This window comes from Pleurodeles waltl, chromosome 3_1, assembly GCF_031143425.1.
Source record: "Pleurodeles waltl isolate 20211129_DDA chromosome 3_1, aPleWal1.hap1.20221129, whole genome shotgun sequence".
Taxonomy (NCBI): Eukaryota; Metazoa; Chordata; class Amphibia; order Caudata; family Salamandridae; genus Pleurodeles; species Pleurodeles waltl.
Genome location: NC_090440.1, coordinates 16009674 through 16033139, shown reverse-complemented (window position 1 = coordinate 16033139; position 23466 = coordinate 16009674). Strand labels below are relative to the sequence as shown.

The window sequence follows — 23466 nt, the reverse complement described above, 5'->3', positions numbered from 1 at the left end:
AGAAGATTTTGCTGGCCCTGCAAGCAGCAGGCCTCTCTATCAAGGCATCCAAATGCCAGATAGGGCAGTATACAGTGGTTTACTTGGGACACCTTGTAGGTGGAGGCCAAGTTCAGCCACTCCAACCCAAGATCCAGACTATTCTGGACTGGGCAGCTCCAAAAACCCAGACTCCAGTCAGGGCATTCCTTGGCTTGACTGGATACTACAGGAAGTTTGTGAAGGGATATGGATCCATAGTGACTCCCCTCACAGAACTCTCCTCCAAAAAGATGCCCAAGAAAGTTAACTGGACCTTAGACTGTCAAAAGGCCTTTCCCTAAAAGAAGCTATGTGCTCAGCACCAGTACTGAAAGCTCCAGATTATTCTAAGTAATTCATTGTGCAGACAGATGCCTCTGAACATGGGATAGGAGCAGTCCTATCCCAAACCAATGATGATGGGCACAGCCCTTACTTTTGACGGCAAGTCTGGGGAGATAATGAGAAAAACAAGGAGGAGTCTCCCCCTCAGCCAGGTCCACTCCTAAGGTGACCAGAGCTGAAATGAACCCCCTCCTTAGAAAATCCTCCATCTTGTTTTGGAGGATTTAGCCCAATAGGAATAGGGATGTGCCCCCCTCCCCAAAGGGAGGAGGCACAAGGAGGGTGCAGCCACCCTCAGCGACAGTAGCCGTTGGCTACTGCCCTCCAGCCCTAACACATCCATAAATTTTGTATTTAGGGGCGACCCTAAACCCAGGAAATCAGATTCCTGACGACCTACAAAGAAGGACTGCTGACATGAAAACCCACAGAGAAGAAGGAAGACGACAACTGCTTTGGCCCCTGCCCTACTGGCCTGTCTCCAACTTCAAAGAACCTGCACCAGCAACGCATCCTGCGGGCCCAGTGACCTCTGCCGACTCAGAGGACTGCCCTGCAACTCCAAAGGACCAAGAAACTCCTGTGGACAGCGGACCTGCCCAGCCAAGCAAGAAGAAACCATCTTTAAAGGGACTCTCACCTCACTCCAGAAGCGTAAGACCCCACCACTCTGCAGCCGATGCCCCTGCCCTGTGTCCAGAGAAACCAATGACCCAGAGAGGATCCCCAGGCGACTCTGACGATGTGTCCACCCTCAGCTAACCTATCTGCACCCCCATGACGATGCCTGCAGAGGGAATCCTGAGGACCCCCCTGTAGGAGGCTGGACTGGCTTGTAGTGAGTACCAAGGGGTACTTACACCTTGCACCAGGCCCAGGTATCCCTTATTAGTGTATAGGGTGTCTAGCAGCTTAGGCTGATAGATAATGGTAGCTTAGCAGAGCAGCTTAGGCTGAACTAGGAGACGAGTGAAGCTCCTACAGTACCACTAGTGTCATATGCACAATATCATAAGAAAACACAATACCCAGATATACTAAAAATAAAGGTACTTTATTTTTATGACAATATGCCAAAAGTATCTCAGTGAGTACCCTCAGTATGAGGATAGCAAATATACACAAGATATATGTACACAATACCAAAATATGCAGTAATAGTATTAGAAAACAGTGCAAACAATGTATAGTTACAATAGGATGCAATGGGGACACATAGGGATAGGGGCAACACAAACCATATACTCAAAGTGGAATGCGAACCACGAATGGACCCCAAACCTATGTGACCTTGTAGAGGGTCGCTGGGACTGTAAGAAAACAGTTAGGGTTAGAAAAATAGCCCACCCCAAGACCCTCAAAAGTGAGTGCAAAGTGCACTAAAGTTCCCCAAAGGACATAGAAGTCGTGATAGGGGAATTCTGCAGGAAAGACACAAATCAGCAATGCAACAACAATGGATTTCCAAACGAGGGTACCTGTGGAACAAGGGGACCAAGTCCAAAAGTCACAAGCAAGTTGGAGATGGGCAGATGCCCAGGAAATGCCAGCTGTGGGTGCAAAGAAGCTGCTACTGGACAGTAGAAGCTGAAGATTCTGCAGGAACGACAAGGGCTAGGAACTTCCCCTTTGGAGGACGGATCCCTCACGCGGTGGAGAGTCGTGCAGAAGTGTTTTCCTGAAGAAAGACCGCCAACAAGCCTTGCTAGCTGCAAATCGTGCGTTTAGGGTTTTTGGATGCTGCTGTGGCCCAGGAGGGACCAGGATGTCGCCAATTGCGTCTGGGGACAGAGGGGGCGTCGAGCAAGACAAGGAGCCCTCTCAGAAGCAGGCAGCACCCGCAGAAGTGCCGGACCAGGCACTACGAAGTAGAGTGAAACGGTGCTCACCCGAAGTCGCACAAAGTAGTCCCACGTCGCCGGAGGACAACTTAGGAGGTCATGCAATGCAGGTTAGAGTGCCGTGGACCCAGGCTGGACTGTGCACAAAGGATTTCCGCCGGTAGTGCACGGAGGCCGGAGTAGCTGCAAAAGTCGCGGTTCCCAGCAATGCAGTCTGGCGTGGGGAGGCTAGGACTTACCTCCACCAAACTTGGACTGAAGAGTCACTGGACTGTGGGAGTCACTTGGACAGAGTTGCTGGATTCAAGGGACCTCGCTCGTCGTGCTGAGAGGAGACCCTGGGTACCGGTGATGCAGTTCTTTGGTTCCTGCGGTTGCAGGGGGACGATTCCGTCGACCCACTGGAGATTTCTTCGGAGCTTCTAGTGCAGAGAGGAGGCAGACTACCCCCACAGCATGCACCACCAGGAAAGCAGTCGAGAAGGCGGCTGGATCAGCGTTACAGAGTTGCAGTAGTCGTCTTTGCTACTTTGTTGCAGTTTTGCAGGCTTCCAGCGCGGTCAGCAGTCGATTCCTTGGCAGAAGGTGAAGAGAGAGATGCAGAGGAACTCGGATGAGCTCTTGCATTCGTTATCTAAGGAATCCCAAAAGACAGAGACCCTAAATAGCCAGAAAAGAGGGTTTGGCTACTTAGGAGAGAGGATAGGCTAGCAACACCTGAAGGAGCCTCTCAGAAGGAGTCTCTGACGTCACCTGATGGCACTGGCCACTCAGAGCAGTCCAGTGTGCCAGCAGCACCTCTGTTTCCAAGATGGCAGAGGTCTGGAGTACACTGGAGGAGCTCTGGGCACCTCCCAGGGGAGGTGCAGGTCAGGGGAGTGGTCACTCCCCTTTCCTTTGTCCAGTTTCGCGCCAGAGCAGGGCTGAGGGGTCCCTGAACCGGTGTAGACTGGCTTATGCAGAAATGGGCACCATGTGTGCCCATGAAAGCATTTCCAGAGGCTGGGGGAGGCTACTCCTCCCCTGCCTTCACACCATTTTCCAAAGGGAGAGGGTGTAACACCCTCTCTAAGAGGAAGTCCTTTGTTCTACCATCCTGGGCCAAGCCTGGCTGGACCCCAGGAGGGCAGAAACCTGTCTGAGGGGTTGGCAGCAGCTGCAGTGAAACCCCGGGAAAGGCAGTTTGGCAGTACCCAGGTCTGAGCTACAGACCCGTGGGATCATGGGATTTTGCCAACTATGCCAGGATGACATAGAGGGGGCAATTCCATGATCATAGACATGTTACATGGCCATATTCGGAGTTACCATTGTGAAGCTACATATAGGTAGTGACCTATATGTAGTGCACGTGTGTAATGGTGTCCCCGCACTCACAAAGTCCGGGGAATTGGCCCTGAACAATGTGGGGGCACCTTGGCTAGTGCCAGGATGCCCACACACTAAGTAACTTAGCACCCAACCTTTACCAGGTAAAGGTTAGACATATAGGTGACTTATAAGTTACTTAAGTGCAGTGTAAAATGGCTGTGAAATAACGTGGACGTTATTTCAATCAGGCTGCAGTGGCCTGTGTAAGAATTGTCAGAGCTCCCTATGGGTGGCAAAAGAAATGCTGCAGCCCATAGGGATCTCCTGGAACCCCAATACCCTGGGTACCTCAGTACCATATACTAGGGAATTATAAGGGTGTCCCAGTATGCCAATGTAAATTGGTAAAATTGGTCACTAGCCTGTTAGTGACAATTTGAAAGAAATGAGAGAGCATAACCACTGAGGTTCTGATTAGCAGAGCCTCAGTGAGACAGTTAGTCATAACACAGGTAACACATTCAGGCACACTTATGAGCACTGGGGCCCTGGCTGGCAGGGTCCCAGTGACACATACAACTAAAACAACATATATACAGTGAAAAATGGGGGTAACATGCCAGGCAAGATGGTACTTTCCTACACCCCCTGACCGCGACTGCCCAGGAAGAAGAAACCCGATGCCTGGAAGAAGCACTGCACCCGCAGCCTCCAAGCCTGTGAAGAACCAACCACTGGTGCAGCAGTGACCAGCAGGCTGCCCTCACCCTTGCCCAGTCGGTGGCTGGCCCTAGAACCCTCCCTCGACCCTGCCTGCAACGGCTGAGTGACCCCCCGGGTCCCTCCATTTAAACCTATTACAAACCCAACGCCCTGTTTGCCCACTGCACCCGGCCGCCCCTCTGCCACTGAGGGTGTGCTTTGTGTGCCTACTTGGGACCCCCCCAGAGCTCTACTAAACCTCCTGTGGTCTGCTCCCCGAGGACGCAGGTACTTACCTGCCAGCAGACTAGAGCCGGAGCACCACCTGTCTCCATAGACGCTTCTGTTATTTGGGCTCTTTTTTTACCACTACCCCTAACCGGCCCTGTGTTGCTGGTGCTGGGTGTTTGGGGTTGACTTGAACCCCCAACGGTGGGCTACCAATGCCCTGGAGACTGAACTTGTAAGTACTTTACTTACCACATTAACCTAACTGTACTTACCTCCCCCAGGAACTGTTGAATTTTGCAGTGTCCACTTTCAAAATAGCTTATTGCCATTTTATGCCAAACTGTGTACATTACTATTTTGATTCAAAGTCCTATCTATACCTGTGCAAAGTACCTTACATTTAATGTACTTACCTGAAATTTGATTCTTGTGGTTCTAAAATAAATTAAGAAAATAATATTTTTTTTCTATATAAAAACCTATTGGCCTGGAGTTAAGTCATTGAGTGTGTGTTCTCATTTATTGCCTGTGTGTGTACAACAAATACTTAACACTACCCTCTAATAAGCCTACTGCTCGACCACACTACCGCAAAAAAAGCATTAGTATCATCTATTAATGCTTCTGTCAAGCCTCTGGGGAACCCCTGGACTCTGTGCACACTACCTCTCACTTTCAGATAGTATATACAGAGCCAGCTTCCTACAATAAAATAATGCGATGTGCGCTGCAGAGATTCTGATTGCTGTTAACCTACAAGCAGGCAGACTGCTTCTTATACGATTTTAAGGAGTCTGTGAAAAAGTCGGTAAAAGCAATATCCAGATTGTATCTGGCAAGAGGGTATTCACAGTATGAAAAATCCAGCCTCTATATCAGCAGTCATGCCCAGACTGGATACAAAATACCAGACGATGTACCATCATGCTTAGTGGGTCACCCCAAATCAGACTCCGTCATTAGTCAAGCGTCTCAAAGGTGCTCCAAAAGCCCCTGCACACCTACCACTACACCACCAGATAAAGACCGGTGATGCCTTGATTCCATTGGGAAGCGATTCTCTAGTATGGAAGGGCTCACAGTTAGAGCAACGAATTCACTGGCAATTCTAGCAAAATGTGACAGACAAATGTTGTTGGATATGTCACGGTTTGTGGATCTTCTGCCAGATGAAACTAAAGAAGAAGCCAGAACAATTTTTCAGGAGGGAGAACGAGCCTCGGCGGAGATAATGGAGTGTGCCATTGATATCTCCTCAACGGGATTTCGGCAGTTGGCGGGCACAGCTGTAATTCAAAGACAGACTTGGTTAAAAGCTACATCCTTTAGACAAGAGGCACAGATCAAAATTTTAAATACGCCTTATGATGGTGAATCATAATTCGGGAAACACTATGATAATGCTTCTCAAGCCATCAAGACTGATACCAATTGTGCCAGATCCTTGGGAACACTACAAATTAAAAGGCAACCCCTTCGAGGAGCCAGGAGCAGAAGCACTTTTCCCTATAGAGGAGGATTTCAACCATATAAGCAACACTAGAAGGCTCATCAAGGGCAATATCATTCCCAGTATGTCCATCAGTACAGACCCCCACCTTCGGCACCTTACAAACATCCTTACAAACAACCAGCAAGAGGCAGACAGCCCACCAGGGGACTAGACACCACAAGGAAGCAATGACCTTACACAGGTGCTGGCTTCCCCATACTCCCAATCAGATCTTCTGGGAGGTCGCATGTCTCATTTTCTACATCAGTGGTCTTGTATAACAATGGACAGATGGGTTCTGGATGGCATAGCCTGGGGACACCCACGAATTCATCAATAAGCCACAAATCTCTCCACCTGAAGGACCACCTCCTCCACGTCTAAAGCAGCTACTGATAAAGGCTTCTCTAAAAAAGGGGGCAATAGAAAGGGTTCCGAAGTCTCAAAAGGGAATGTGTTTCTAGTCCTCTTTCTTTCTAATCAGAAGAAAGTCAGGAGACTAGCACCCAATCTTGGATCTTCGGAAACTAAACAAGTATCTAAAAAATGAGTCATTTCGAATATTCACCTTACAAGACATCTTACATCTTCTAAACCATGGGGACCATGTGACAGCTCTCGATCTCCAGGATGCTTATTTCCACATCCCGATTCATCTGAAGCATCGAAAGTACGTATGATCCCAGGTAGCCAGCGCCCACTTCCAGTTCAAAGTACTCCCTTTTGGGTTATTATTCACCAAAGGTCTTGGACCTGTGGCAGCCCACCTAAGACAAAGAGGAGTTCAAGTATTCCCATACTTGGACGATTGGTTAATCAGAGCCCCAACATCCCAAATGAACGGGGGTGTAGATTGTGATGGCTTTGTAGATGATGCAGGTGGTTTTGAAGATGATGTGGACCAGCATTGGGAGCCAATGAACTTCCATCAGGATGGGGATGATGTGGTCATATTTCTTCATACACTGAATGAGGTGTGCTGCAGCATATAGGGTGCCTCTCAGTGTTGCCAGTGTGGAATCTGGGAGGCCGTGGAGGAGGGCAGTGCCACCATCCAGAAGGGAGAGTATGATGGCTAGAACAGCAGTACTGAAGTTGATTTTTGGAAGAAACAGTGTGTCTTTCTTTCTAAGAGAGAGCTGGTACCAGGCCATCTTTGTGATTTTTGGCAGTTTGTGTGTTGATGGCATTCAGTGAAAGTTGGGTTTCGAAGCAGCGAAGGATCATGTCATTGAGGCAGGTGTGTACTGTATCTTTTTTATTGATTTTGACAAATAATAGGAATTCTGTCTTGCGTGGGTTGACCATCGGGTAGGCTCTGGGCATCCAGGTCTGGATGATAGTGCAAGCAGTGTTTAAGAGATTAGATGTCTGAAGCAGAATAGACTCAAGTAGAGCGGTGTAGCATTGGCATTTTGGTGAGTCTTGATGCTGTTATCTGTGAATAGAGAACGAAGGACTCTAAATATAGATTGAAGATGACACGAGACAGTATCTACCCCTGTGGGACTCCACAGGTGACGTGGAGCTTTTTTGATCTGGAAGTACCTGTGTGAACAAAGGATATTAGTTAGAGAGGTAGGAGGCGAACCAGTCAAGGACATTGCCGGTGAATCCCATTTAATACTCAAGGATGCATATGAGGGTGGGATGGTCAACTATGTTGGAGGCAGCTGAGAGGTCCAGCAATATCAGGAGGCAGGAGTCCTCTTCATCTGTGGTCTAGAAGTTGCAGTCTGTGATGCATAAGGTAGTTGTTCCCGTGCTGCAGTGTGACCTGAAGCCAGACTGATCGTCATGCAGGAGATGATGTGGACCATTGATGATGTCTTGGAGTTGGATATAGACTGCTTTTGCAGTGAGTGATGGGCCAGTAGTTAGTGAGGTTATCAGGGTTGAGTGGAGGCTTCTTTAGAAGTGGGAGGATGTGACCTGCCTTGAGCGCTTCTGTAAAGGTGCTTAGAACGAGGGAGGATTTGACCGTGGTAAATAGTGGTAGGAAAGCATCTTCTGAGGAAGTTTTAATGAAGGATGGTGGTAAGACGTCTTTATAACAAGTGGGTTTTTTGGGAGCAGAGTGTGTCAGCGACATCTGAGGTGAGGCTGATCATTACACACATTGGATAGGAACGAGTAGGAGTAAGAACTGAGCAGGCTTGGTGTCGTTGATGTGCTGTCAGATCTTCTGTATTCATTTACTAAAGAGTGTGATGGCATTCCACTTCTTGTGGAGTGAGTAGTAGTTTGGGATCAGTATCTCGCTACTCCCCGTTTTGCCACTCCATTCTTGTGTCTTCCAAGAAGTCACTTATCCCCCCGCTGGTCACCTCATCTACAGATGAAGAACAAGTGTACAGGTAACATTTGAGGTGCTTTATGTGAAGTGCTGTGCTTGCTAAGTTTCTAGCAGTTGGTACATCTCCTATCCATTGCAGCAAGGTAGTTGCCAGTGTCCCAACAAGAAGGTGTATCCACTCTCCACTCCTGCCACAAGTAAATTATTATAGCAGCATTCCTTGCCACCAGTATCCAAAAAGAGACAACATGTCTCAAGCAACTGGATGAGGAATTGTGGTCTGCTGCCAAACAGGCACACATGTTGCACCTGCACATGACGAATTATTGGAAGGGATTATCTACTGTACCCCCCCCTCTCTTACGAAACACTTAGTTGGTGATATAAGCCAGCATTAAACTTGATGACAGTGGATGGTGAATGGTGTAACAGCCTCCTCCAAATGGAGGCAGTCTGCTAAACAAGCACTCGCACAGAGAAACTGATCTTCGAGATTGTAGGGACTGTTAATGATGTTTTCAATTACAACTACTACTACCTAAATTTACATAGCGTCTCTGTGATCTTCGGATTCAAGAGATTTAACTGCATTTAACTTAGAAATAAGAAGTACTAGTAGACCTTTCTTATGGAAACTCAGATACTGTAGTGCGTGTGTTGTACATTGGCAGATGTGGGGGGTTATTTAATGGCAGAAGGTTTTGCTCAACTCTGGTCAACGGTTAATAGCCAGAGTAGACCTTTCTCTACTTGTAAACTATTTGAGATGTTTTCTGTGGCTGATGGAGGTCAAGAAACGGCAGAATGATCAAAATTGGCAAAATGTTGTTTTAGTATTCTCTTGCTCCGTATACTCAAACCTCAGCATTAACAATTTGAAATTGTGTACTTTTTTCACAGACAAGATGTTTTCCTTTGTGTGATCCACATCTCATTCTTTGTTTGTGTACAGCCTTTTGTGCTGGTCCGGCTATCGTGTATTCCTCATGTAAGGAGTATGTCAAGTGTAATATGTAAGAGTATTGTACTTCAGTGCTGGCATGTGGGCACCGTCTGCCAGGCATCATTAAGCCATGACACACACTGTTGGCAGGCCAGGGCCTATGCTTTACATCTTCCTGCTCCAAGTGAGCTATGAGCAGTGTCCTGTGAAAAAGATTAATGGAAGTCAAAGCCCTGATGTGGGTTGGGTGTGGAATGGTGTGCCCATCTTTGGCACTCTTCAGAGGAATTGCCCCTACATCTTGACCTGCACCAATTTCATTTTTAGAGTGTCCTTCAAAAGGGCTTAAGAAGGCATTACCTACGGAGTGTGTGATGGCAATAAAAACATGTTCTTGAATGTACATTTCTTAACTCTCGTCACTCTTTCCACAGACTGTTCAAGTGATTGTCCAGTCTCGCCTTGGTGAGAAGATTTGCACCCGCTCGTCCTCTTCGCCAACTGGTTCTGATTGGGTAATGGCATGTTTCATGCACCGAAGCTATGAAGTACAGTATATCATAGTTTTATCTCTATCTTATGTAGTTCTGGGCAAAGTTTTAATTATGCAAGCAAAATTGTGTGTAATGTTATAATGCCCACCCTTGCCCCAAATCCCCAGAGCTTTCATTTGGTGTCCCTTGTGATACCAGCGAGAGATGGGTTCACAAAGGAAAGGAAAAGAAGTGTCTGTGGCTTGCAAAACCTATTAAAAAAAAAAATAATAATAATGTAATACTTTTTACATGAGGTGCACCAGCTAATTGGTCTGTTTATTCACCTTGGAAATATGGAAAGCTGTCATGGAAAGATGGAAGCTGAATTGGTCTTGCCCGGATTCAGGCTGCAGATCATAGACGTTTACATGGCAAGCCATTAACTCAAAGAGCCATCTTGCTGGCAACATAGGAAGAACTCCCAACAAATGCTTATTTCTCTTAATAAAACAAATAGGAGGGCAGGGTAAGAGCAGCCTTGCCCCACAATCAATAAACTGGTCAAGGAAGAACTAATTAATGCCTTTTAAATGTGGAAAGTAGCACAAAAATGGGGTTCATTGAAAATATTGGCATAATATAATTGGTTTTAAAGACTGTGCAAACCCAATCGGACACTCTTGAGGCGAAGTTGGTACTTATGGCCAGTTGGGATGCAAAATGGGAGGAGCAGGTGACAGGATAAAACTGCTGCAGGGCCTTTAGGGTGTTGTCGAAAACTCCAAACTCCAAACAAGAGAATTAGTCGGAGGGGGTATGGGGGACATCAGGATTTCTTGGATTCTCTGAAAGTTGTGATGGTGCTTGTAAAACGATCTGTTATTGAGTCTGACACGTTAGTAGGGCTGTATTGCTACTAAATTGACACCTTGGCTTCTTGGCACCAAATTGAAGGCGGCTAGGGAAGTCTGGGCAATTACATGGGAAACACTGCATACATAAAACTATGTTTTTCATCTTGGAAAATGTAGCTCTTTTCTTCCTGAACCTCTCGCCCTTTCTTTACCCGTTAATTCTGACTTCTGTCCAATACTCCCAACATATAAGAACAGTAGAAGTGTTTTATTTTGGTTTGTTGCAAGTACTTATTTTCACTCTCATCATAAGTTCCAGTTAATTTAATATGTAATTACTGGTTAGTCTATTCACTAGAGAAATAATTGTATTTTTATTGCACTAAAACTAAAATCTAAAAACCGATATCTCTAATTGACTATGAAGGCAAGCACCTTGATTAACCCTTGTCCACTGACATTTGTTGTGACCTGCAGCCCCTGAGTGGCAATTCTTAGAGGTCATATCAGCCCTGCATTTCTAACGGTAGATACATGGACTAATATTACATTTGTGTTATCAAATATCTTATTTCCTGCAGTAGTCATTGCTTTAAACATGTTATTACTTCCATAAGATTAAATTTGAAGTACAGTCATTTAGAATTCTACCGAGAACCCACATCTGATTAAATCTAATGATCGAGACATTGATTCCAAAGCATAGATTTAACGAAGACTACGTACATATAACCAGACCCTTTCTCTAATAATAAATAGGCAGATTTAGGTTCCATTCTAAAGCAGAGATGTATTGACTTCAAACAGTAGGTCTTGGAGATGGTTTCCAAAGCACAGATCTCTTAACATGCACCATAAAAAGCAGATTCCTTAGACTGTTTCTAAAGAGCAGATCTCTTAACATGAACTGCAAACTACAGATATCTGTACTTAATGGTTATTTTTGTAAGAATAGACCCCAATAAAAGACTCCCCCCTTCTTCCCAACCAACTTTTCCACAGATCTGTTTCTAGAAACGCTGCATTCCCATCCTTGAACTCTTAGGTAAGGTTATCAATTGAAATGTTGCCTCTGATGAGACAGAGAATTGTTTTCATCCTACTGAGGTTTTTCATTTCTAATGTTAGTCCAGTTGGTTCCGTTGTGCTTTCCAAGGATTACATCTTCCTGGATCCATTATTAAATGAAAGGTCGTAAGGCAAAAATTATGACTGGGACCATGACCACGCCTGCCTCGACTGATACTAATTTAGATTTTGATGTTTAGTCGTGTAAACAGTTTAATGCCTCTCACCTGTTTTTTTTTTTCTTCTATATTTAGTTCAACCTAGCAATCAAAGACATACCTGAAGTTACCCATGAATCCAAGAAAGCTCTGGCAGGACAGCTGCCTGCTGTCGGAAGGTCTATGTGTGTGGAGATCTCACTGAAAACCTCTGAGGTAAGAACAATGACTGCAATAAATATGAAATTAAAATAAAGAAAAGAGTCTTCACTAGGAGCACAATAGTTTGTCTAAGGTTATCTAATGGTAAGTGCTGAGCTCAAAAGTTAAAGTTCTCCTACATTGGATCTGTCATAGATTCATGTGCTTGAATCATTTTCCCTCTTTGAGCTGCTGATCCCCTGGTATCCCGCTAACATCAGTATCCTGTGACAGAGGCCTGACAGGGCCATACAATATTTCTTTAGTAACCAGACATCCTCCCAGAGAAAGACGCAAACTTCAGCACTCTGAACACCACTCCTCCCAAGGGCCACCAAACCTCAGATTTATCCCACACCTGTGTGAAAAGAAGTCTCTTCCCTCTAACTTCTGTTTGGATTTTCTACTTCCCTGGTTTATTTATAACTATAGATACAGGTACTTTCTTTTGAGTCTGTTGCTTCTTCATGAAGGAGTCTCGTAAGAAGGCCTTCTTCAGAGCTTGTAGCTCCAGTAGAAAGAGGATCATATGTATTACAGATTGGCAGAAGGAATGTATCGACTGCTTCTATGCAGGATATACAGCCAAGTACTATAAGATTAGTAAAATATTTTCCATAAAAACACTGAATTACTGCAAGGGTTGCCTTTTGAGGCGGTGTCAAGGACTGGATGCTGCACAGTTCTGTTGAGTGCCATTCTTGATTGCTTAAGGAAAGGACAACTTCTCATATGCTCAGAATAATATACTTGATAGTGGAAAAATGTCTCCTTTAGTAGGTCACAGCTTGGAGGAAGAACACAGAAAAAGGAAGGAGACTGAAGACTTGGTAAACTTCTATTGAAGTTTATGTTGCTGAATGCAGTGAGGTGTCAGGTTGCCCCTGACCATCAGAAAAGAGGCAGGCAGAACCAGCTGAGCCAAGGAATTATTCTCAAAGAAAATAGTTCAATTTGCTAGATGAATAATTAAGGACCAAAACTAAAGTCAAATGGGGGAAAAAGTCCAAATGAAATGTGTTGGAATGCATCGGTGCCCTTCCAAATGGTGGCTTAAGTACGATTATACAAGGAAATTATATTACAGAAAGAAACTCTGCAAAACTTGGACTTGGATACCCCAATAACTTCCAGAGCACCGACAACCATATTTTGTAAGGCTTTACCTTTCCTTTTTTTGAAGGTTGATAGCACTCGCTCTACCTCGAAGAAAGTCTGTGTTTAATATACAGTGTGACATGCAGCAGTATGAAACTCTGCTGCTGCCGCCCACACACCGTGCTACCTGCACCAGGCGCAAAACATCTCTGGGTTATGATGAGCGCTGAAACCATGGAGTGGCTTCATTGGAGAGTGAGCTCTGCGTCTCACTGGACATTGTGTTCTGCAGTGTGTCACTGTGAAGTTCACAAACGTTTTCCTCCGATTCCTTCTGAAGCTACACAACCTTTGGTTAGTTCTTGGTAATGTCTTTTTCTCATGAATGACAGCTGGCTTCAAAAGAAAGATGGAGCACTCACCAACCTGAGGACCCATTCACTCAATGTACTCCATCCAGAAAACATCAGAAGTGTTGTTGGAGGAAGGTAAGGCTTTGAAATAAGGAGCATTAGCTAAAGATCTGGCAGCCACTTTTGTTGATACCGTTCACAGGCCGCAAATAAATTGGACAATAAGCCAGACAGGGATTCAGAAGCGCACACTGTGGGGCTATCTAAATTTTCAGCCGAATACATTGTGGTCAGAAGCCCCAGTGATGGTCCTTCCGCTAACTGTCCCTGTCAACTGTATGGACGGTCTGCACTCATTCTGTTGCTGTTAATTACTGGCTTCTTCATGGCAGCCTCATTGATAAGTGCCCCATCGTCGTTCAGACGGTGCTAATGTTGGCGACAAAACTTATGCCAAACTACTTATACCTGAAAAATCAGTCGCCTGTGCCAGCAGAGAAAGGAGCTTATGACAGCTTTCATTTCAGACACGTTCCTACAGCGCTTCTACCGTCCGATAATTTGATTTGCAAAGTATTTCTGCTACAAGCACCAAAGATTCTGGGAATAGGAGATATCTCAAAGTGAAGTTATGTTTGTCTCTGGTGCAATCCCCACACAACATCTGGATAAGCGTCAGGATATGGAGGAAGAGAATGATATGGTGGGTATGACAGCATCATAAAAATACCCACAGCCCCATCCATTACGAAGAAGAGAAACTGTCGCAGTGGGGTTATGGTCACCCACACTATGATTGGCTCGATGATGAGTCTCTGAACACCCAGGGCACTCCGGTGTTGCAGGACCTAGTCGATTCTAATCATTATCTTCACAGCACTATGTCAGATTACACAAGTATTAGTCCTCTGCGCCAACCTCGGCTACAGGTGCCTTCTTCCACACCACACCAGCTGCTGGCAACTCACCTCCAGTGCACTGTATCAGTGGTTTCTTAACCTGTGGTCCAGGGACCCCTGGTGTCCACAAAGCCCACTCAGGGGGTTCCACGACTGCTGAGAAAATGAAATAGTATTAACAGACTGTAGGACTTTGGTTCTGTATGCACTATTTCAAAGTAAGGAATAGTATGCACAGAGTCCAAGGGTTCCCCTTAGAGGTAAGATAGTGGCAAAAAGAGATCATTCTAATGCTCTATTTTGTGGTAGTGTGGTCGAGCAGTGGGCTTATCAAAGGAGTAGTGTTAAGCATTTGTTGTACACACACAGACAATAAATGAGGAACACACACTCAGAGACAATTCCAGGCCAATAGGTTTTTGTATAGAAAAATATATTTTCTTAGTTTATTTTACGAACCACAGGTGCAAATTTTTCATGTAATACTTTAAATGAAAGGTATTGCAGGTAGGTACTTTAGGAACTTTGAATAATCACAATAGCATATATACTTTTCAAATAATTCACATATAGCTATTTTAAAACTAGACAGTGCAATTTTCAACAGTTCCTAGGGGGAGTAAGTTAGTTAGTTTTTGCAGGTAAGTAAACCACCTACGGGGTTCAAGTTTGGGTCCAAGGTAGCCCACCGTTGGGGGTTCAGAGCAACCCCAAAGTTACCACACCAGCAGCTCAGGGCCGGTCAGGTGCCGAGTTCAAAGTGGTGCCCAAAACACATAGGCTTCAATGGAGAAGGGGGTGCCCTGGTTCCAGTCTGCCAGCAGGTAAGTACCCGCGTCTTCGGAGGGCAGACCAGGGGGGTTTTGTAGGGCACCGGGGGGGGACACAAGTCCACACAGAAAGTACACCCTCAGCAGCACGGGGGCGGCCGGGTGCAGTGTGCAAACACACGTCAGGTTTTCAATTGGAATCAATGGGAGACCAAGGGGTCTCTTCAGCGATGCAGGCAGGCAAGGGGGGGGCTCCTCGGGGTAGCCACCACCTGGGCAAGGGAGAGGGCCTCCTGGGGGTCACTCCTGCACTGGAGTTCCGATCCTTCAGGTCCTGGGGGCTGCGGGTGTAGGGTCTTTTCCAGGCGTTGGGATCTGGGAGTCACACAGTCGCGGTCAGGGGGAGCCTCGGGATTCCCTCTGCAGGCGTCGCTGTGGGGGCTCAGGGGGGGCAACTCTGGTTACTCACAGTCTCGGAGTCGCCGGGGAGTCCTCCCTGAAGTGTTGTTTCTCCACAAGTTGAGCCGGGGGCGTCGGGTGCAGAGTAGCAAGTCTCACGATTCCGGCGGGAAACGCAGTTGTCTTGAAGTTTCTTCTTTGGAAACAAAGTTGCAGTCTTGGATGAACAGAGCCGCTGTCCTCGGGAGTTTCTTGGTCCTTCTAGAGCAGGGCAGTCCTCTGCGGATTCAGAGGTCGCTGGTCCTGGTGAAAGCGTCGCTGGAGCAGTGTCTTTTCGAAGTGGGGAGACAGGCCGGTAGAGCTGGGGCCAAAGCAGTTGGTGTCTCCGTCTTCTCTGCAGGGTTTTTCAGTTCAGCAGTCCTCTTCTCCTTAGGTTACAGGAATCTGAGTTCCTAGGTTCAGGGGAGCCCCTAAATACAGAATTTAGGGGTGTGTTTAGGTCAGGGAGGGCAGTAGCCAATGGCTTCTAGCCCTGAGGGTAGCTACACCCTCTTTGTGCCTCCTCCCAAGGGGAGGGGGTCACATTCCTATCCCTATTTGGGGGATCCTCCATCTGCAAGATGGAGTATTCCTAAAAGTCAGAGTCACTTCAGCTCAGGTTGCCTTAGGGGCTGTCCTGACTGGTCAGTGACTCCTCCTTGTTTTTCTCATTATCTTCTCCGGCCTTGCCGCCAAAAGTGGGGCCGTGGCCGGAGGGGGCGGGCAACTCCACTAGCTGGAATGCCCTGTGGTGCTGTAACAAAGGGGGTGAGCCTTTGAGGCTCACTGCCAGGTGTTACAGCTCCTGGAAGGGGGAGGTGATAAGCATCTCCACCCAGTGCAGGCTTTGTTACTAGCCACAGAGTGACAAAGGCACTCTCCCCATGTGGCCAGCAACATGTCTCGAGTGTGGCAGGCTGCTAAAACCAGTCCGCCTACACGGGTAGTTGGTTAAGGTTTCAGGGGGCACCTCTAAGGTGCCCTCTGGGGTGTATGTTACAATAAAATGTACACTGGCATCAGTGTGCATTTATTGTGCTGAGAAGTTTGATACCAAACTTCCCTGTTTTCAGTGCAGCCATTATGGTGCTGTGGAGTTCGTGTTTGACAGACTCCCAGACTATATACTCTTATGGCTACCCTGCACTTACAATGTCTAAGGTTTTGCTTAGACACTGTAGGGGCACAGTGCTCATGCACTGGTGCCCTCAACTATGGTATAGTGCACCCTGCCTTAGGCCTGTAAGGCCTGCTAGAGGGGTGACTTATCTATACTGCATAGGCAGTGTGAGGTTGGCATGGCACCCTGAGGGGAGTGCCATGTCGACTTACTCGTTTTGTCCTCACCAGCACACACAAGCTGGCAAGCAGTGTGTCTGTGCTGAGTGAGGGGTCCCCAGGGTGGCATAAGATATGCTGCAGCCCTTAGAGACCTTCCCTGGCATCAGGGCCCTTGGTACCAGGGGTACCAGTTACAAGGGACTTACCTGGATGCCAGGGTGTGCCAATTGTGAAAACAAAAGTACAGGTTAGGGAAAGAACACTGGTGCTGGGGCCTGGTTAGCAGGCCTCAGCACACTTTCAAATCAAAACATAGCATCAGCAAAGGCAAAAAGTCAGGAGGTAACCATGCCAAGGAGGCATTTGCTTACACAGACTAATCAAAGTGTATGTAAGGCAAGCAGCAAAATGTAAAATTAAATTTAAAATGTTGTGTTAATTATTATTTGTGTTAAATTGGATTGTTTTGCAGTTCAAATCATCAAAAATGCTTAGGCCGGGGTCCCCATCTTCCACTAATGATTCAATGGGGGTCCCCAGGTTACATTAATAATTAGGTTGGGGGTTCACAGAATTGAAAAGGTTGAAAACAACTGCACTGTGTTTCTTCTTAATACTCCATGAGTCCATCAAGTTGAGGCCAATATCACAAAGTAGGATTAACGACCAGGCGAGGCGACAACATGCTATTGTATTGTCTTACAGCATTGTACATCTCTTGACACGCCATCATAGATTTTCGAATAACTTTATCAAACAGGGAACATGCTACATCATGGGGAAAGGAGTGGTTGGAAGAGTGTATTTGTGGTGAACCTGTATTGGAAGCGTTTTGGTGTTATGCATGAGTGACAGGAAAGGTTAAGCACTTTAATCTTGTCTTGGAATGCAGTGCCTGGCAATATGATGGTGGACGAAGTTGACTTGAGATTTTTTCTTCAACACAATTGTCTCATTCTCTCCTCCAAGCTGATAGATATAATGGTGACTCCTTCCTTTAGACATTGTTTTAATTCTTCCAAATATTAAGCGGAATTAACAGATGTCTCTCAAAAAGACCACTAAATCAAGGAAATGACCAGTGGCATGAAACGTCTTCAGGCTGGTAGGTGAATCCAAGAAGAGTATATTGGAGGAACCTGGCTCTCACACCCTCTGGACCGGAGAGATGAGGACCTGAGGCCCTGAGGCCCTGTAGCGGGGTTCCATTATATGGGACAGGATTCCAGGAGCAAGTAGCTAGGGTGGAAACTCCCACCTACAGAATCACCAGAGCATTTGTAAAACACACAATGACAGGTTCTGGCTCCCTCAACTGGGGGAAACAGGAAGTTGACAAGTAAAAGAAAGAAGTAGGGAAATGGTTTTCCCATGATAGATTGGGGTAGTGCCATTAGTAGAGAATATACAGACAACCAAACTAGTTTGTAAATAACAAAACTCCCCACTGCCAACAATGTGCCTCACAGGAAAATGGGTGAGATACATTGAGCTAGATCTCCAGTCCATGCAAAACCTTCCTCTCCATTAACCACTTCGCTGCCAGGCCTTTTCCCCCTCCTGTGCCAGGCCTTTTTTTGCCTATTTGGGGCAGTTCGCGCTTAGGCCCTCATAACTTTTTGTCCACATAAGCTAACCAAGCCAAATTTGCGTCCTTTTTTTCCAACATCCTAGCGATTCTAAAGGTACCCAGACTTTGTGGGTTCCCCTGAAGGAGGCCAAGAAATTGGCCAAAATACAGTGAAAATTTCGTTTTTTTCAAAAAAATTGGAAAAAGGGGCTGCAGAAGAAGGCTTGTGCTTTTTCCCCTGAAAATGGCATCAACAAAGGGTTTGCGGTGCTAAACTCAGCAGCTTCCCAGCTTTCAGGAACAGGCAGACTTGAATCCGAAAACCCAATTTTTCAACACAATTTTGGCATTTTACTGGGGCATACCCCATTTGTGCAATTTTTTGTGCTTTCAGCCTCCTTCCAGTCAGTGACCGGAATGGTCATGAAACCAATGCTGGATCCCAGAAACCTAAACATTTCTGAAAAGTAGACAAAATTCTGAATTCAGCAAGGGGTCATTTGTGTAGATCCTACAAGGGTTTCCTACAGAAAATAACAGCTGAAAAAGAAAAATATTGAAATTGAGGTGAAAAAAACATCAATTTTTCTCTACTTTTTACTCTGTAACTTTTCCCTGCAATGTCAGATTATCGAAAGCAATATACCGTTACGTCTGCTGGACTCCTCTGGTTGCGGGGATATATAGGGTTTGTAGGTTCATCAAGAACCCGAGGAACCCAGAGCCAATAAATGAGCTGCACCCTGCAGTGCGTTTTCATTCTATACCGGGTATACAGTAATTCATTTGCTGAAATTTAAGGAGTAAAAAATAGCTATCAAGAAAACCTTTGCATTTCCAAAAAGGGCACAAGATAAGGTGTTGAGGAGCAGTGGTTATTTGCACATCTCTGAATTCCGGGGTGACCATAGTAGCACGTGAATTACATGGAATTTCTCAAATAGATGTCTTTTTTACACACACCCCTATATTTGGAAGGAATAAATGTAGAGAAAGACAAGGGGCAATAACACTTGTTTTGCTATTCTATGTTCCCCCAAGTCTCCCGATAAAAATGATACCTCCCTTGTTTGGGTAGGCCTAGCGCCCGCGACAGGATATGCCCCAAAACACAACGTGGACACATCACAGAAAACAGAGCTGTTTTTAGCAAAGTGACTACCTGTAGATTTTGGCCTCTAGCTCAGCCGGCACCTAGGGAAACCTACCAAACCTGTGCATTTCTGAAAACTAGAGACCTAGGGGAATCCAAGGAGGGGTGACTTGTGTGGCTCGGACCAGGTTCTGTTACCCAGAATCCTTTGCAAACCTCAAAATTTGGCTAAAAAAACACATGTTCCTCACATTTCTGTGGCAGAAAGTTCTGGAATCTGAGAGGAGCGACAAATTTCCTTCCACCCAGCATTCCCCCACGTCTCCCGATAAAAATGATACCTCACTTGTGTGGGTAGGCCTAGCGCCCGCGACAGGATATGCCCCAAAACACAACCTGGACACATCACAGAAAACAGAGCTGTTTTTAGCATAGTGACTACCTGTAGATTTTGGCCTCTAGCTCAGCCGCCACCTAGGGAAACCTACCAAACCTGTGCATTTCTGAAAACTAGAGACCTAGGGGAATCCAAGGAGGGGTGACTTGTGTGGCTCGGACCAGGTTCGGTTACCCAGAATCCTTTGCAAACCTCAAAATTTGGCTAAAAAAACACATGTTCCTCACATTTCTGTGGCAGAAAGTTCTGGAATCTGAGAGGAGCCACAAATTTCCTTCCACCTAGCGTTCCCCCACGTATCCCGATAAAAATGATACCTCACTTGTGTGGGTAGGCCTAGCGCCCGCGACAGGATATGCCCCAAAACACAACGTGGACAAATCACAGAAAACAGAGCTGTTTTTAGCAAAGTGACTACCTGTAGATTTTGGCCTCTAGCTCAGCCGCCACCTAGGGAAACCTACCAAACCTGTGCATTTCTGAAAACTAGAGACCTAGGGGGATCCAAGGAGGGGTGACTTGCGGGGCTCGGACCAGGTTCTGTTACCCAGAATCCTTTGCAAACCTCAAAATTTGGCTAAAAAAACACATGTTCCTCACATTTCTGTGGCAGAAAGTTCTGGAATCTGAGAGGAGCCACAAATTTCCTTCCACCCAGCGTTCCCCCACGTCTCCCGATAAAAATGATACCTCACTTGTGTGGGTAGGCCTAGCGCCCGCGACAGGATATGCCCCAAAACACAACGTGGACATATCACAGAAAACAGAGCTGTTTTTAGCAAAGTGACTACCTGTAGATTTTGGCCTCTAGCTCAGCCGCCACCTAGGGAAACCTACCAAACCTATGCATTTCTGAAAACTAGAGACCTAGGGGAATCCAAGGAGGGGTGACTTGTGTGGCTCGGACCAGGTTCTGTTACCCAGAATCCTTTGCAAACCTCAAAATTTGGCTAAAAAAACACATGTTCCTCACATTTCTGTGGCAGAAAGTTCTGGAATCTGAGAGGAGCGACAAATTTCCTTCCACCCAGCATTCCCCCACGTCTCCCGATAAAAATGATACCTCACTTGTGTGGGTAGGCCTAGCGCCCGCGACAGGATATGCCCCAAAACACAACCTGGACACATCACAGAAAACAGAGCTGTTTTTAGCATAGTGACTACCTGTAGATTTTGGCCTCTAGCTCAGCCGCCACCTAGGGAAACCTACCAAACCTGTGCATTTCTGAAAACTAGAGACCTAGGGGAATCCAAGGAGGGGTGACTTGTGTGGCTCGGACCAGGTTCGGTTACCCAGAATCCTTTGCAAACCTCAAAATTTGGCTAAAAAAACACATGTTCCTCACATTTCTGTGGCAGAAAGTTCTGGAATCTGAGAGGAGCCACAAATTTCCTTCCACCTAGCGTTCCCCCACGTATCCCGATAAAAATGATACCTCACTTGTGTGGGTAGGCCTAGCGCCCGCGACAGGATATGCCCCAAAACACAACGTGGACAAATCACAGAAAACAGAGCTGTTTTTAGCAAAGTGACTACCTGTAGATTTTGGCCTCTAGCTCAGCCGCCACCTAGGGAAACCTACCAAACCTGTGCATTTCTGAAAACTAGAGACCTAGGGGGATCCAAGGAGGGGTGACTTGCGGGGCTCGGACCAGGTTCTGTTACCCAGAATCCTTTGCAAACCTCAAAATTTGGCTAAAAAAACACATGTTCCTCACATTTCTGTGGCAGAAAGTTCTGGAATCTGAGAGGAGCCACAAATTTCCTTCCACCCAGCGTTCCCCCACGTCTCCCGATAAAAATGATACCTCACTTGTGTGGGTAGGCCTAGCGCCCGCGACAGGATATGCCCCAAAACACAACGTGGACATATCACAGAAAACAGAGCTGTTTTTAGCAAAGTGACTACCTGTAGATTTTGGCCTCTAGCTCAGCCGCCACCTAGGGAAACCTACCAAACCTATGCATTTCTGAAAACTAGAGACCTAGGGGAATCCAAGGAGGGGTGACTTGTGTGGCTCGGACGAGGTTCTGTTACCCAGAATCCTTTGCAAACCTCAAAATTTGGCTAAAAAAACACATGTTCCTCACATTTCTGTGGCAGAAAGTTCTGGAATCTGAGGGGAGCTACAAATTTCCTTCCACCCAGTGTTCCCCCAAGTCTCCCGATAAAAATGATACCTCACTTGCGTGGGTAGGCCTAGCGCCGGCGACAGGAAACACCCCAAAGCGCAACGTGGACACATCCTAAATTTTGGAAAAAAACAGAGGTGTTTTTTGCGAAGTGCCTACCTGTAGATTTTGGCCTCTAGCTCAGCCGGCACCTAGGGAAACCTACCAAACCTGTGCATTTCTGAAAACTAGAGACCTAGGGGAATCCAAGGAGGGGTGACTTGCGGGGCTCGGACCAGGTTCTGTTACCCAGAATCCTTTGCAAACCTCAAAATTTGGCTAAAAAAACACATGTTCCTCACATTTCTGTGGCAGAAAGTTCTGGAATCTGAGAGGAGCTACAAATTTCCTTCCACCCAGCGTTCCCCCACGTCTCCCGATAAAAATGATACCTCACTTGTGTGGGTAGGCCTAGCGCCCGCGACAGGATATGCCCCAAAACACAACGTGGACATATCATAGAAAACAGAGCTGTTTTTAGCAAAGTGACTACCTGTAGATTTTGGCCTCTAGCTCAGCCGCCACCTAGGGAAACCTACCAAACCTGTGCATTTCTGAAAACTAGAGACCAAGGGGGATCCAAGGAGGGGTGACTTGCGGGGCTCGGACCAGGTTCTGTTACCCAGAATCCTTTGCAAACCTCAAAATTTGGCTAAAAAAACACATGTTCCTCACATTTCTGTGGCAGAAAGTTCTGGAATCTGAGAGGAGCCACAAATTTCCTTCCACCCAGCGTTCCCCCACGTCTCCCGATAAAAATGATACCTCACTTGTGTGGGTAGGCCTAGCGCCCGCGACAGGATATGCCCCAAAACACAACGTGGACATATCACAGAAAACAGAGCTGTTTTTAGAAAAGTGACTACCTGTAGATTTTGGCCTCTAGCTCAGCCGCCACCTAGGGAAACCTACCAAACCTGTGCATTTCTGAAAACTAGAGACCTAGGGGGATCCAAGGAGGGGTGACTTGCGGGGCTCGGACCAGGTTCTGTTACCCAGAATCCTTTGCAAACCTCAAAATTTGGCTAAAAAAACACATGTCCCTCACATTTCTGTGGCAGAAAGTTCTGGAATCTGAGAGGAGCTACAAATTTCCTTCCACCCAGCGTTCCCCCAAGTCTCCCGATAAAAATGATACCTCACTTGCATGGGTAGGCCTAGCGCCGGTGACAGGAAACACCCCAAAGCGCAACGTGGACACATCCTAAATTTTGGAAAAAAACAGAGGTGTTTTTTGCGAAGTGCCTACCTGTAGATTTTGGCCTCTAGCTCAGCCGCCACCTAGGGAAACCTACCAAACCTGTGCATTTCTGAAAACTAGAGACCTAGGGGAATCCAAGGAGGGGTGACTTGCGGGGCTCGGACCAGGTTCTGTTACCCAGAATCCTTTGCAAACCTCAAAATTTGGCTAAAATAACACATGTTCCTCACATTTCTGTGGCAGAAAGTTCTGGA

The 23466-nt window shown here is 46.4% G+C and overlaps 1 protein-coding gene across 7 annotated transcripts in view; it reads left to right on the top strand.

Moving 5' to 3' along the window:
• Positions 1-23466, top strand: part of ATG13 (autophagy related 13) — a 401206-nt gene that overhangs the window by 79592 nt on the left and 298148 nt on the right. For all 7 annotated transcript variants that reach the window (XM_069221706.1, XM_069221705.1, XM_069221704.1 and 4 more), the window contains exons 3-4: positions 9617-9697; positions 11835-11954. In XM_069221706.1, the coding sequence (XP_069077807.1) occupies positions 9617-9697; positions 11835-11954 (201 nt within the window). The remainder of the gene's footprint in view (positions 1-9616; positions 9698-11834; positions 11955-23466) is intronic.